The sequence below is a fragment of the Salvelinus sp. IW2-2015 genome, linkage group LG33 (genome assembly GCF_002910315.2).
Source record: "Salvelinus sp. IW2-2015 linkage group LG33, ASM291031v2, whole genome shotgun sequence".
Taxonomy (NCBI): Eukaryota; Metazoa; Chordata; class Actinopteri; order Salmoniformes; family Salmonidae; genus Salvelinus; species Salvelinus sp. IW2-2015.
In genome coordinates this window covers 36,538,984-36,553,348 of record NC_036872.1, presented here as the reverse complement: position 1 = coordinate 36,553,348, position 14,365 = coordinate 36,538,984, and the positions used below count along the sequence as shown (strand labels likewise).

The 14,365-nt window shown below is 42.3% G+C and overlaps 1 protein-coding gene across 1 annotated transcript in view; it reads left to right on the top strand.

Annotated features, from left to right (window-relative positions):
* The window catches only part of LOC111958203 (nitric oxide synthase 1-like), an 86,718-nt gene that overhangs the window by 63,722 nt on the left and 8,631 nt on the right, over positions 1-14,365 (top strand). Inside the window, 12 exon segments of the mRNA XM_023979405.2 lie at positions 2,494-2,598; positions 2,772-2,830; positions 3,297-3,413; positions 4,188-4,362; positions 5,483-5,618; positions 5,877-5,955; positions 6,504-6,697; positions 7,213-7,382; positions 12,482-12,692; positions 13,122-13,209; positions 13,823-13,944; positions 14,186-14,334. Of these exon segments, the coding sequence (XP_023835173.1) occupies positions 2,494-2,598; positions 2,772-2,830; positions 3,297-3,413; positions 4,188-4,362; positions 5,483-5,618; positions 5,877-5,955; positions 6,504-6,697; positions 7,213-7,382; positions 12,482-12,692; positions 13,122-13,209; positions 13,823-13,944; positions 14,186-14,334 (1,605 nt within the window).

Genomic DNA, 14,365 nt, shown 5'->3' with positions numbered 1-14,365 from the left:
CACTGTGTTCTTGGGGACCTTCGATGCTGCTGACATTTTTTGGTACCCTTCCCCAGATCTGTGCCTCGACGCAATCCTGTCTCCGAACTCTACGGACAGTTCCTTCAACCTCATGACTTGGTTTTTGCTCTGACATGCATTGTCAACTGTTGGACCTTATATAGACAGGTGTGCCTTTCCGAGTCATGTCCAATCAATTGAATTTACCACAGGTGGACTCCAATCAAGTTGTAGAAACATCTCAACGATGATAATTGGAAACAGGATGCACCTGAGCTCAATTTCAAGTCTCATAGCAAAGGGTCTGAATACTTACAGTTCCAGTCCAAAGTTTGGACACACCCACTCACTCAAGGGTTTTTCTTTATTTTAACTTGTTTCTACATTGTAGAAGAATAGTGAAGACATAACACATCATGTAGTAAGCAAAAAAGTGTTAAACAAATCAAAATCTATTTTATATTTGAGATTCTTCAAAGTAGCCACCCTTTGCCTTGATGACAGCTTTGCACACTCTTGGGATTCTCTCAACCAGCTTCATGTGAAATGCTTTTCTAACAGTCTTGAAGGAGTTCCCACATATGCTGAGCACTTGTTGGCTGCTTTTCCTTCACTCTGCGCTCCAACTCATCCCAAACCATCTCAATTGGGCTGAGGTCGGGTGATTGTGGAGGCCAGGTCATCTGATGCAGCACTATATCTCTCTCCTTGGTCAACTAGCCCTTACACAGCCTGGAGATGTGTTTTGGGTCATTGTTCTGTTTAAAAACAAGCGATAGTCCCACTAAGTGCAAACCAGATGGGATGGCGTATTGCTGCAGAATGCAGAATAGTTATGCTGGTTAAGTGTGTCTTGAATTCTAAATAAATCACTGACAGTGTCACCAGCAAAGCTCCCCCACACATCACACCTCCTCCATGCTTCCCGGTGGGAACCACACATGCAGAGGTCATTCGTTGACCTACTCTGCATTTCACAAAGACACAAATTTGGACTCATCAGACCAAAGGACAGATTTCCAGCAGTCTAATGTCCATTGCTTGTGTTTATTGGCCCACGGAAGTCTCTTCTTCTTATTGGTGTCCTTTAGTAGTGGTTTCTTTGCAGCAATTCAACAATGAAGGCCTGATTCACACAGTCTCCTCTGAACAGTTGATGTTGAGATGTGTCTTTTACTTGAACTCTGAAGCATTTATTTGGGCTGTAATTTCTGAGGCTGGTAAATTGAATGAACTTATCCTCCACAGCAGAGGTAACTCTGGGTCTTCCTTTCCTGTGGCTATCCTCATGAGAGACAGTTTCATCATAGCGCTTGATGGTTTTTGCGACTGCACTTGACGAAACTTTAAAAGTTCTTGAAATGTTCCGCATTGACTCACCTTCATGTCTTAAAGTAATGATTGACTGTTGTTTCTCTTCGCTTATTTGAGCTGTTCTTACCATAATATGGACTTGGTCTTTTAGCAATTAGGGCTATGTTCTGTATACCATCCCTTCTGTCACGCCCTGACCTTACAGAGCCTTTTTATTCCTCTATTTGGTTAGGTCAGGGTGTGATTAGGGTGGGCATTCTAGTTTTTCATTTTCTATGTTGGCCTGGTATGGTTCCCAATCAGAGGCAGCTGTCTATCGTTGTCTCTGATTGGGGATCATATTTAGGCAGCCTTTTCCCACCTGTTGTTTGTGGGATCTTGTTTTTGTGTAGCTGCCTGTGAGCAGCCCAGAACGGCACGTTTCGTTTTCTTCTGTTTTGTTTGGTGAGTTTAATATTTATTAAACATGTGGAATTCTACGCACGCTGCACCTTGGTCCAATCATTCAAACGATCGTGACACCTACCTTGTCACAACATTAAGAAGGAAAGAAATTCTACAAATGACCTTTTATCAAGGCACACCTGTTAATTGAAATGCATTCCAGACTACCTCATGAAGCTGGTTGAGAAAATGCCAAGAGTGTGCAAAGCTGTCATCAAGGCAAAGGGTGGCTACTTTGAAGAATCTCAAATATAAAATATATTTGTTTAACCCTTTTTTTGGTTACTACATTATTCCATATGTGTTATTTCATAGTTTTGATGACTTCACTGCTTTTCTACAATGTAGAAAATAGTAAAAATAAAGAAGAACCCTTGAATGAGTAGGTGTGTCCAAACTTTTGGTTGATACTGTATGTAAATAAGTTACTGTTTTCACTTTGTCATTATGGGGTATGGTGTAGATTGTTGAGGATTTAGATTTATTTAAAACATTTTAGAATAATGCTGTAACATCATTTTTTGGGGAAAAGGTCAAGGGGTCTGAATACTTTCCGAAGGCACTATATGACTGTTATTTTTGTGGTATCACTCTTCGAGTGCCATTTTTTTTTGCCATTTTGTTTGCTGAAAATGTGTGTTTTACCTTCATTTCAAAATGTCTCTGGTTCACACACATTAAGTGAATGTATGAAATGTGAACAGCTTTATTGACACACATGTTCCACTACTACAGGTGATGTCAATGGATGAATACGACATGGTGGATCTGGAGCATGAAACACTGGTGTTGGCCGTTACCAGTACATTTGGCAACGGAGATCCACCTGAAAATGGAGAGGTAGGATTGGCCAGTACAGTGTGTTAGTTTGTGTGTGTACCTGCACATGCGTGCGGTTGAGTGTGTTTACCTGCGTGTGTGTGTATTTGATTCCCACAGCAATGTGCAGCGTGTACCATGTATATGTTTAACCTGCAGGCGATTGACTATTGACCGTCTTCCTGTTTGTGTAGAAATTTGGAGCTGCCTTGATGGAAATGAGACATCCTACATCCAACACAGAGGACAGAAAGTGAGTTCAACCATCTGGGCCCATTCAACCAGAGAATGCTGACTTGGTACACATCCCAAATGGCACCCTATTCCCTATATAGTGCACTACTTTTGACCAGGGTTCCATAGAGTGGGTAGTGTACTATATAGGGAGCCATTTGGGATGTAATCATGGCTACAGTTAAGGTCACAGACATCCTCATACAGATGGACAGCATTACTCAACACTTAACTGAGATTTTTCTTTTTTTGAGGGAGTGTATCTCCTGTCCTTATGCCCTTGAGTAAGATACTTAACCCCTAAAATTGCTCCACAGATTCTGCACTGCGGCTGGTCTTGTACTCCTCCCAAAATAATGTGTTGTGTCTTGTCTGAAGTCGTTGGGAGGACAGCCGAAGAAAATATTTCTGTCTCTGCAATGGACTAGTGAAGTAGTATTCTATACTGAGTGTACATGCTGTCCCTGTGTCTGCCTCTCTGTCAGGAGTTACAAGGTCCGTTTCAACAGCGTGTCGTCCTACTCAGACACCCGCAAATCCTCCAGTGACGAACCCGAGCCCAGGGTCAACTTCGAGAGCACCGGACCCCTCGCCAACGTCAGGTACAGTAAGCTAGCCCAACGTCAGGTACAGTAAGCTAGCCCAACGTCAGGTACAGTAAGCTAGCCCAACGTCAGGTACAGTAAAGCTAGCCCAACGTCAGGTACAGAAGCTAGCCCAACGTCAGGTACAGTAAGCTAGCCCAACGTCAGGTACAGTAAGCTAGCCCAGAGGCGTCAGGTACAGTAAGCTAGCCCAACGTCAGGTACAGTAAGCTAGCCCAACGTCAGGTACAGTAAGCTAGCCCAACGTCAGGTACAGTAAGCTAGCCCAATCCAACTTTAATGTTGGCCAATGTGGGTTGAAGTGCAATCTGATTGCCCAAAAATATTTGTATGGTTAAATTCAAATATATTTTTCACATTGTGCTTAAACAGAGTTTAACAGGTTAACAAAAACGACAGACTTGTGAGTATAGATAGCCAAGCTACAACAGGGAGACAAAGCCCTCTGTCTGTCTGAAGAGAACCCAAAGACGTCTTGGACTGCTTATTAAACCTGTGTTTTGATGGCTACACGGGGGTGGAAATGTCTCCTTTTTACTAACACAGACAGGGGCCATCTGGTGCAAGATAACATAGAAAACATCAGACGAAGTGATAACTCATCCCTTTATACTGTCTGTATAGTGTTCTGAGAGGACAGAGGGAGGAAGAAATAAGCTCTTTTGAGCAATTCCCTTGTATGGTTGTCTGAATCAAATCAATTTAAACTCTGTGTGTGTGCCTGCACATGTGTGCATCTCTCTCTCTCCCTCTCTCTCTCGCTCTCTCCAGGTTCTCAGTGTTTGGCCTTGGCTCCAGGGCCTACCCACACTTCTGTGCTTTTGCCCACGCTGTGGACACGCTGTTCGAGGAGCTGGGGGGGGAGCGCATCCTACGCATGGGGGAGGGAGATGAGCTGTGTGGCCAGGAAGAGTCCTTCAGAAACTGGGCCAAGAAGGTTTTCAAGGTGGGGTGACTGGGGAGGCCTGGGTCAAGAAAGTTTTCAAGGTGGGGTGACTGGGGAGGCCTGGGCCAAGAAGGTCTTCAAGGTGGGGTGACTGGGGAGTCCTGGGTCAAGAAAGTTTTCAAGGTGGGGTGACTGGGGAGGCCTGGGCCAAGAAGGTCTTCAAGGGTAGGGTGACTGGGGAGTCCTGGACCAAGAAGGTTTTCAAGGTTGGGTGACTGGGGGGAGTCCTTGTGGAGCACGGAACACACTCACTTACATGCATGAAGGCCTACACGTCCGCGTGCACACAGGCATGCACACACAAAAATAAGCTCTTTTGAGCAATTCCTTTGTATGGTTGTCAGCATCAAATCAATAGCGGTAATGGTCTTAATAATGGACTACACAGAACAATATTTGCGTCAGAGAATTCTGGCACACCTGGTATGATGTGTCTGCATGGTCTGTAGAGTTATATTCAGTAGTAAATTAAGAACAACCCCCCACACTCTGACAGCCTGTTGAGTCATGCGTTCTTTGTTGAGCTAATGCTTCAGGCAGCCAGACCTTGACAGTGGGATGATGATCTTATGTTTATGTGCAGACCAGGTGTCATGTGTCAATGTGCAGCGGTTAGGACGGAGTCAGGCGCAGGACACAGAACTGAGTAAAATACGTACTTTACTCGAAAATAAACAACATTTCCACGCAGGGAAAACACACCAGCTCACAGAAGTCTTGAACACTAAACAAAGAACAAACACGCACAAAACCATGTGGGGACTAGAGGGTTAAATAGGGAATAAATTATAACGTAATGGGAACCAGGTGTGTACAATCAAGACAAAACAAATGGAAAAAGAAACTTAGATCGGTGGCAGCTAGAAAGCCGGTGACGACGACCGCCGAACGCCGCCCGAACAAGGAGAGGCACCAACTTCGGCGGAAGTCCTGACACCAGGATGTTCATTTCTGCATTTAGTGCATTATTCATCTTTATAAACCGCTCAAAATGCATCTGTAAAAAGCCTATCAGCTGTGAAAGATAGAGCTCTGAATGTGGTCTAAAATGTGCTGTTAAACAAGCAAAGCTTTGAATACCTGTCCTTATAAACGCCTGTGGTTGTGTCTGTTTGTCAAGGCTGCCTGTGATGTGTTCTGCATCGGTGATGTGAACATCGAGAAGGCACACGATTCTTTGATCAGTAACGATCGTAGCTGGAAGAAGAGCAGGTTCCGCCTCACATACACAGCTGAGGCCCCTGCCCTAACACAAGGTATAAGGTTTCATTGAAAACCCTGTCTCACTTTAAACAAAACATAGCTTTAAAAAAAAAAAAATTATCTTATGAAGCCTTTATAAACCCTTTATAAGGCCTATATAGCTACTTCATAAATCATTCATAAGGAAGTGTCATGATATGTAAAGGGTGGAAAAGGAGTATTTATCTGATCAAAGTGAATTTGTTACAGTACAGTATAGAATAGCTCAAATGCTTTCATTGATTAACCTTTGTGAATGTGTCCTTCAACAGCATTATACAGCATCCACAAGAAGAAGATCTATGGAGCCAAGATCATACAGAGTAAAAACCTCCAGAGTTCTACATCCAAGTGGGTAGATTTTGTTCTCACAGTATTGTATAGCTAGCTCAATAAGTATGTTTTATGATTTTACTCTAGCCTTGGTTGATATGAGATGCTATAACCCCAAACTGTACAATGTTGACAAACTGTAACTACAAACTCTAACCCCAAAATCTAGCCACAAACTGTAACTACCAAATCTAACCACAAACTCTAACCCCAAACTCTAACCACAAACTGTACAATGTTTACAAACTCCAACCCCAAACTCCAACCCCAAACTCCAACCCCAAACTCTAGCCACAAACTCTAACTCCAAATTCTAACCCCAAACTCTAGCCACAAACTCTAGTCACAAACTCCAAACTCTAACTCCAAACTGTAAGCACAAACTCTAGCCACAAACTCTAAGCCCAAACTAGTCACAAACTCTAGTCACAAATTATAACCCCAAACTCTAACCACAAACTCTAGCCACAAACTCTAACCCCAAACTCTAGTCACAAACTGTAACCACAACTGTAACCACAAACTGTAACCACCAACTGTAACCACAGTTCTGAATCCCCTAGCAGTCGCTCCACCATATTTGTTAGACTCCACACAAATAACGAGGACAGCCTGGCGTACCAGCCCGGTGACCATCTGGGCATCTTCCCTGGAAACCATGAGGACCTGGTTACGGCCCTCATAGAGAAACTAGAGGACGGTCCACCTGTCAATCAAATCGTTAAGGTGGAGTTCCTGGAAGAGAGGAACACAGCACTGGGTTAGTAGAACTCTATGTTATTTATACAACCTGTATTTAGGAAGCCCTCCATGCTCTTCATTCAATATTAGACAATAAAGAACAAACAGAGTTTGATATTGGATATGCAGGTCTTATTAGGAGGATTTATGGTGGTTTACATTATGCACAGTGTACAGTATACTTGACTGTTTAATGCTCAAATACTTGCATTTTTTTAAGCAGTGCTTAACATTTTACACTGGCATTCACAGGTTGTGTAGGCTACTCATACATCATGCTATTGTAGTGTTATATTATTGATGCACTAGAATAAATACTGAACTTGTTCTAAGTGGGCGGCAGGTAGCCTAGCTGTTAAGAGCGTTAGGCCAGTAACTGAAACGTCACTGGTTTGAATCCCAGAGCCAACTAGGTGAAGAAAAAAACAACAGTTGATATGCCCTTGAGCAAGGCACTTGCACACGCTCCTGTATGTCGCTCTTGATAAGAGTGTCCATCAAATGTACTTTTGTGCTTGTTTTCTCCATCTGAAGGTGTGATCAGTAACTGGCTGGAGGAACCTCGGATCCCCCCTTGCACCATCTACCAGGCCTTCCAGTACTTCCTGGATATCACCACGCCCCCCAGCCCAGTCCTGCTTCAGCAGTTTGCCTCCCTGGCCACTAACGACATGCAGAGGAAGAAGCTAGAGATCCTCAGTAAGGTAATGAACGGTTCTAACCATATAGTCTGTATGTTTCACCATATGTACAGATGTAGGATCTTAATTTGACCCATATTGTCACAGCAACATTTGAATGTCTAGTCCATAATGTTGTTTGATCGGTGGTTAGGCTATTAGCTGGCTAAAAGTAGACTACATGAAAAGTGCAATACTGTTAATATAACCGTGGGTTTTTGTGTGTTTTCAGTGAATTTATATAAATCCCAAAGCGCAGCAATAAAAGAGTGGTCAAATTAAGATCCTATGTACCTTATATCCTTGAGTCAGTATGTTAAAAGGTCCACCAGTCGACCCTCCAGAGTCAAGGGGTCTCCTTTGCAATGTCCTCATACAGATCTGCTATGTTAATTTGATCCCTCTGTTATCGCAGATAATTTTCCTGTACAGCAGAAAATGCTTTAAAAGGCTCCTAAAGTTTGTAATCGGAGTCATCATGCCCATAGGGGGCACAGGGGCACGTGTCCCCTCATATTTGTCCTATTTAAAAAATAAATAACAAATCTGTAATACTACAAGCTACCTAGCAATTTTATGAAGTTGGCTTTAGCTAGCCCAGATTGGGAACCTATCTCCTAACCTTATAACTAGCTAGCAAGAGTAGCTAGCTTGTCTAATTATCTTAGCTGGCATGCCTACTGGCAACGTTAGAATATAGAAAAGCAAGCAATAACTAAATACTGAATCAGACTCACATTCCTTTCAATATTTTACCCAGATTTTAACAGAGATGCAGGGAAGCATATTTAGTTCCTTTAAAAAAGAACCATCAGTCAGGAGGATACAGACAGCTCAAGAGGTATGCTTTAATATGCCGAAAAATGTACTTTAGATTAAAAAAAATACATAGAATTAAGCATAATGATTATGGCTTTAGATTGCAGGAATAAGGTGTTTCAGGTATTTGAAAAATTTCAAAATTCTCCAATTTACGGACAGGGGGCATAGCCCCCCTCCAGACCACCCCAAGCCATCCTCACATACTTTGTGCCCCCTCAGATTTTTGGTGTGAATGATACTCCTGTTTGTAATTCCCACTTTAAAATGTCAGACTTGACTTGATTGGCCCTAAAGAAAAATGTATCAACACCTACAAAAATGTAAATGAAAGCTAGAATCCTTAAATAAAACAATAACAAAGCGGTCACTTCTGCTTCTGTTTTGGTAAAAATCTGAGAGGGCCTGAAGAAATGTAACCACTCTCAACTTCATAGAGACAGGTATGGATGCGAGGACTGACTATCTATGATATCAAAATCATAGTGTTAACCATGGCCTATATTCAATCTGTATTGCTGAAGCGTTAGAGATGTTAAGGTATTTTCCTAATTTTCCTAATTACCTTTAAATTTCAATCATGCTGAATATCCGTTATACGGATTGAATAGAGCCCAATGATTTGAAGCTATACTGTGTTTATTTACGTTTACATTGTTACAAACATTGGAGTAAAAAAGCGTATATTTTGGGTTCTGATGTGGTTAGACAGTTGAACTAAGCTCATGAGGCATTTATAAGTTATATTCTTCAAGAATCAATGGGTATACAATGCCTTCGGAAATAATTCAGATCCGTTGACTTTTTCTGCATTTTGTTACGTTACAGCCTTATTCTAAAATGTATTATATATTTATTTGTTTCTCAGCAATCTACACACAATACCCCATAATGACAAAGCAATAACAGGTTTTTAGAAATGTTTGCAAATGTATTAAATATTTAAACCAGAAATACCTTATTTACATAAGTATTCAGTCACTTTGCTATGAGACTTGAAATTTAGCTCAGCTGCAGCTTGTTTCCATTGACCATCCTTGAGATGTTTCTACAACTTGATTGAAGTCCACCTGTGGTAAATTAAATTGATTGGACATGATTTGGAAAGGCACACACCTGTCTATATAAGGTCCCACAGTAGATAGTGCATGTCAGAGCAAAAAACCAAGCCATGAGGTTGAAGGAATTGTCTGTAGAGCTCTGAGACAGGATTGCGTCGAGGCACAGATATGGGGAAGGTTACCAAAAAATGTATGCAGCATTGAAGGTCCCCAAGAATAAAGTGGAAACCTTCCAGATGGACAACCATCTCTGCAGCACTCCACCAATCAGGCTTTTATGGTAGAGTGGCCAGATGGAAGCCACTCCTCAGTAAATGGCACATGACAGCCTGCTTGGAGTTTGCCAAAAGGCACCTAAAGACTCTCAGACCATGAGAAACAAGATTCTCTGGTCTGATGAAACCAAGATTGAACTCTTTGGCCTGAATGCCAAGCATAACGTCTGGAGGAAACCTGGCACCATCCCTCGGTGAAGCATGGTGGTGGCAGATTCATGCTGTGGGGATGTTTTTCAGTGGCAGGGACTGGGAGACTAGTCAGGATCGAGGGAAAGATGAATGGAGCAAAGTACAGAGAGATCCTTGATGACAACCTGCTCCAGAGCGCTCAGGATCTCAGACTGGGATGAAGGTTCACCTTCCAACAAGAGAACAATCCTAAGCACACAGCCAAGACAACGCAGGAGTGGCTTTGGGACAAGTCTCTGAATGTCCTTGAGTGGCCCAGCCAGAGCCCGGACTTGAACATCTGTGGAGAGACCTGAAAATAGCTGTGCAGAAATGCTCCACATCCAACCTGACAGAGCTTGAGAGGATCTACAGAGAAGAATGTGATAAACTCCCTAAATACAGGTGTGCCAAGCTTGTAGCGTCCTACCCAAGAAGACTCAATGCTGTAATCGCTGCCTAAGGTGCTTCAACAAAGTACTGAGTAAAGGGTCTGAATAATTATGTAAATGTGATATTGTAGATTTAAAAAAAACTGTTATTGCTTTGTCATTATGGAGTAGATTTTCCTGCTGGTGAAATTAGACAGTTCAGTACAGTTTTATCTGAAGGAATTCAGTGCTAGGAAGAACCTGGTACATTGCATTTTTGTAGGTCTATTGTGATTTTATGTTTAATAATGCATAGATTCCACAGGATAGAATAACACAACATATTTCTATTTGAAGTAGCAGACACTTTTAACTCGAAGTGACTTACTGTACTGTGAGTGCATTTCACTATGTGTGACCCTAGTGGGAATTGAACCCACAACTTTGGTATTGGTAGCACTATGCTTTAACCAACCCGTGACTCTGGTGTTACCAGCACTATGCTTTAACCAACCCATGACTCTGGTGTTACCAGCACTATGCTTTAAACCAACCCGTGACTCTGGTGTTACGCACTATGCTTTAACCAACCGTGACTCTGGTGTTACCAGCACTATGCTTAACCCAACCCGTGACTCTGGTGTTACCAGCACTATGCTTTAACCAACTCATGACTCTGGTGTTACCAGCAATATGCTTTAACCAACCCATGACTCTGGTGTTACCAGCACTATGCTTTAACCAACTGAGCCACAAAGGACTGCTAAGGTAATTAATTTGATTAGCATTCATTAGATTCTTCAAGCATTTTCATTATGCCTTTTGTCACAGACAGTGAGCACATTAAACAGAGGTACAAATACTTGTTGGGAAGGTGGAAATAAAAGCATCATCTTGGTTTTTACGTCTTGCTTTATTATCATGGGAATTTTTCAACCCCAAAATGTAAACCATTTGAATGTCTCCCTGTTGAATGCGTTCTTCTTGTCAATACAATAGCTGTGAATTTCCACTTTATCGCAAAACGGAGGCACCCTGTGCTCAAGGCACAATTGACCCGTGTATTCAATATGTTTACAAAAAAAACATGAATGCCTTCCTCTATGTGATTGAAAACCATTTTGAAGCACTTTGCGCTTGTTGGAAATAACCTTAGAGTAGACAAGTTTTAGCTTGCACAGACGCAATAGAATTTAAGCCCTGCGCCCGGTAACCCTCAGACACATTTTCTCCCCATACAGAGACTCCCACAGTTCAAAAACGTCAATTTTGGTGAATGTCTTAAAACGTTATGTTGGTCAGGCGAGTGAGTGAGTGCCTCACTCTTTGTGGTTCAACTCATTCTAAAAAAACTAAAGAGGGAAAAAAAGAGAAACATTGGAATAAAAAACAGACATCAAGCCACAGTGGGATCTTCAGCTACCGGTTATCCTTGCTATTTGTCTTCGTCCCAGTTGAGCTGCGTGACTCCCAGTGTCTGTGGCTTACACAAGGTACTCAGGCTCCGGCTGTTCTTCAACCTGCATTGTTGGTTAAGGGCTTGTCAGTAAGCATTTCACTGCAAGGTCTACACCTGTTCTATTCGGCGCATGTGACAAATAACATTTCATTTGATTTGAAGTTCAGATAATGACTGAAGCCGGAAAGCCCAAAATATGTCAGAAGTCAATCATACATAATGTCATCATCACATCAGGAGATTGTTGTGAGTTGTCTGACTAAGATATATGTCTCACCTCTTATCTTCTCCACCAGGTGTGTGGAGTTGGAGAAACAACCATAATAACTCATTTTCTCTGAAGCAAAACATTTTCTTAAGCATGGCTCCTTATAGTAGGGTATATTGAATGCACATTACATTAACATGCCTCTTCTTCACCTCTCTCCTTTCCTACTTCTCTCCTTTCCTACTCCTCTCCTACTCCTCTCATCCACCTCTCTACTCTACTTTCCTTTCCTACTTCTCTCCTTTCCTACTCCTCTCCTACTCCTCTCATCCACCTTTCTACTCTCCTTTCCTTTCCTACTTCTCTCCTCCTCCTCTCCTTTCCTACTCCTCTCATCCACCTCTCTACTCTCCTCTCCTTTCCTACTCTTCTCCTCCACCTCTCTCCTCTCCTCCACCTCTCTCCTTTCCTCTCCTCCTCCTCTCCTCCTCCTCTCCTCTACATCTCTACTCCTCTCCTTTTCTACTCCTCTCCTCCAACTCTCTCCTTCTCCTCTCCTTTCCTCCTCCTCTCCTTTCCTCCTCCTCTCCTCTCATCCAACTCTCTACTCTCCTCTCCTTTCCTACTCTTCTCCTCCACCTCTCTCCTTTCCTCCTCCTCTCCTCCTCTCCTCCACCTCTACTCTCCTCTCCTTTTCTACTCCTCTCCTCCACCTCTCTCCTTCTCCTCTCCTCTCCTTTCTTACTCCTCTCTTCTCAGGGCTTGCAGGAGTATGAGAAGTGGAAGTGGTATAACAACCCAACCATGGTGGAGGTGTTGGATGAGTTTCCCTCCATCCAAATGCCCTCTACCCTGCTGTTAACCCAGCTACCCCTGCTCCAGCCCAGATACTATTCTATCAGCTCCTCACCAGACGTTCACCCAGGGGAGATTCACCTCACCGTGGCCGTAGTGTCATACAAAACCAGGGGTAAGGGCTGGGCGCTAGACTGTGTTGAGTTTACAGGAGCAAGATGAAGTTCCCTCAGACACTGATCTAGTCAGTTTTACATGTTCCTTAGGCTAGTCTTTTCAGCGTGGTTATGGCATGAGGCTCTACAACATTAGAGGTAAGGGCTGTCGCTAGGTTACGTGGTGTTTACAAGTGTAAAGTTAGCCCTAGACACTGATCTGAGGTTATTTCCCCTACATATGGTAAAGGTTATGATTTCTCAGAGATGTGCGCAATATGATGTGATGTGTGTGAAGCTGAGCATGATGGTTAAATTACAGTCATTTCTCTAATCTGGAGACAAATGCCCTTAGCCCTGGGAACTGCATTATGTGTCCTCTTCAGTGTTAGTTTGGAGAGGAGGCGGTACGCCGGTGAAGTGGATGATGGGTAATTGTCTCATTTCAGATGGAGAGGGCCCGATCCACCATGGAGTATGTTCATCATGGCTCAACAGAATAGAGGCAGAAGAAATGGTCCCCTGTTTTGTCAGAGGGTATAACATTGTACTTCTTTTTGTGTTTGTGTGTTATTGTTGCATGATTGCTTTACTCTTATGGAATGAATGCATGTCATTTTCTATGATTGTAAGTGGTGGTTTGGACTATAACAAACGTCAACATTGATTGTTATATGGTGTGTATTCATATGTGCTGACTCAGCTCTGTCAGTGCAGGTCACAACACTGCACATGATTATACCATATGATTCATATCCAACATTGACTCATATATGGTGTCCTCTACAATCATTGACTAAAATGGTTGTTTCTTCTGTTACATTTGAATTTCTGATAACTAGAATCGAAGCATTTTTCTTTATCAGAAATGATAATTGAAGGCATAACGTAAAACATTTCAAATAATAAATGTACCAAGTTATTGTAGAATGAAACATAAAGGCTACAAATCAAGACATTTTAAGATAAAGAAAAATGCTTTGATTCTAGTTATTAGAAATGAAAATGTCTTGATTCATAGCCTTTATGGTGCATTCTACAATCATTTGGTACATTTATTTAAAAGTTTTATGTTATGCCTTCAATTGTAATTTCTGATGGAAAACATGCTTTGAATCTAGTGCTCTTAATTAAAAATGTCTGATTCTAGTGCGCCTACGTTCCGATTGCCAAAGGACCACAGAGCTCCGTGTATCCTAGTCGGTCCAGGCACTGGGATCGCCCCCTTCAGAAGCTTCTGGGAACAGAAACTTTTTGACTACGAACACAAAGGTTTGTGTACAAAAAAGGAAAAAGCATTTTCACACTTGATCTTAATTCTTGCATGCGGGAATTATTCGATAATGACTTTTAATAAAAATGTCAAATAAACCACACATTGTGCAGCCAATATCACTTGTGCTTATTCAACATCACAGACAGAACTTCATAAATATACACTGTAGTCTTTAGATGACTCTAGAACATGTATAGTTCTGTGAAAGGTGAAGTAATGTGGTGTTTGCTTCCGTAGGGATCAAATCCTGCCCTATGATCCTGGTATTTGGATGTCGTCAGTCCCAGATAGACCACATCTACAAGGAGGAGACAATCCAGGCTAAGAACAAGGACGTGTTCAAAGAGCTGTACACAGCCTACTCCAGAGAGCCTGGCAGACCTAAGGTACTGTTAACCTTAAACACCTTGTTTAGTC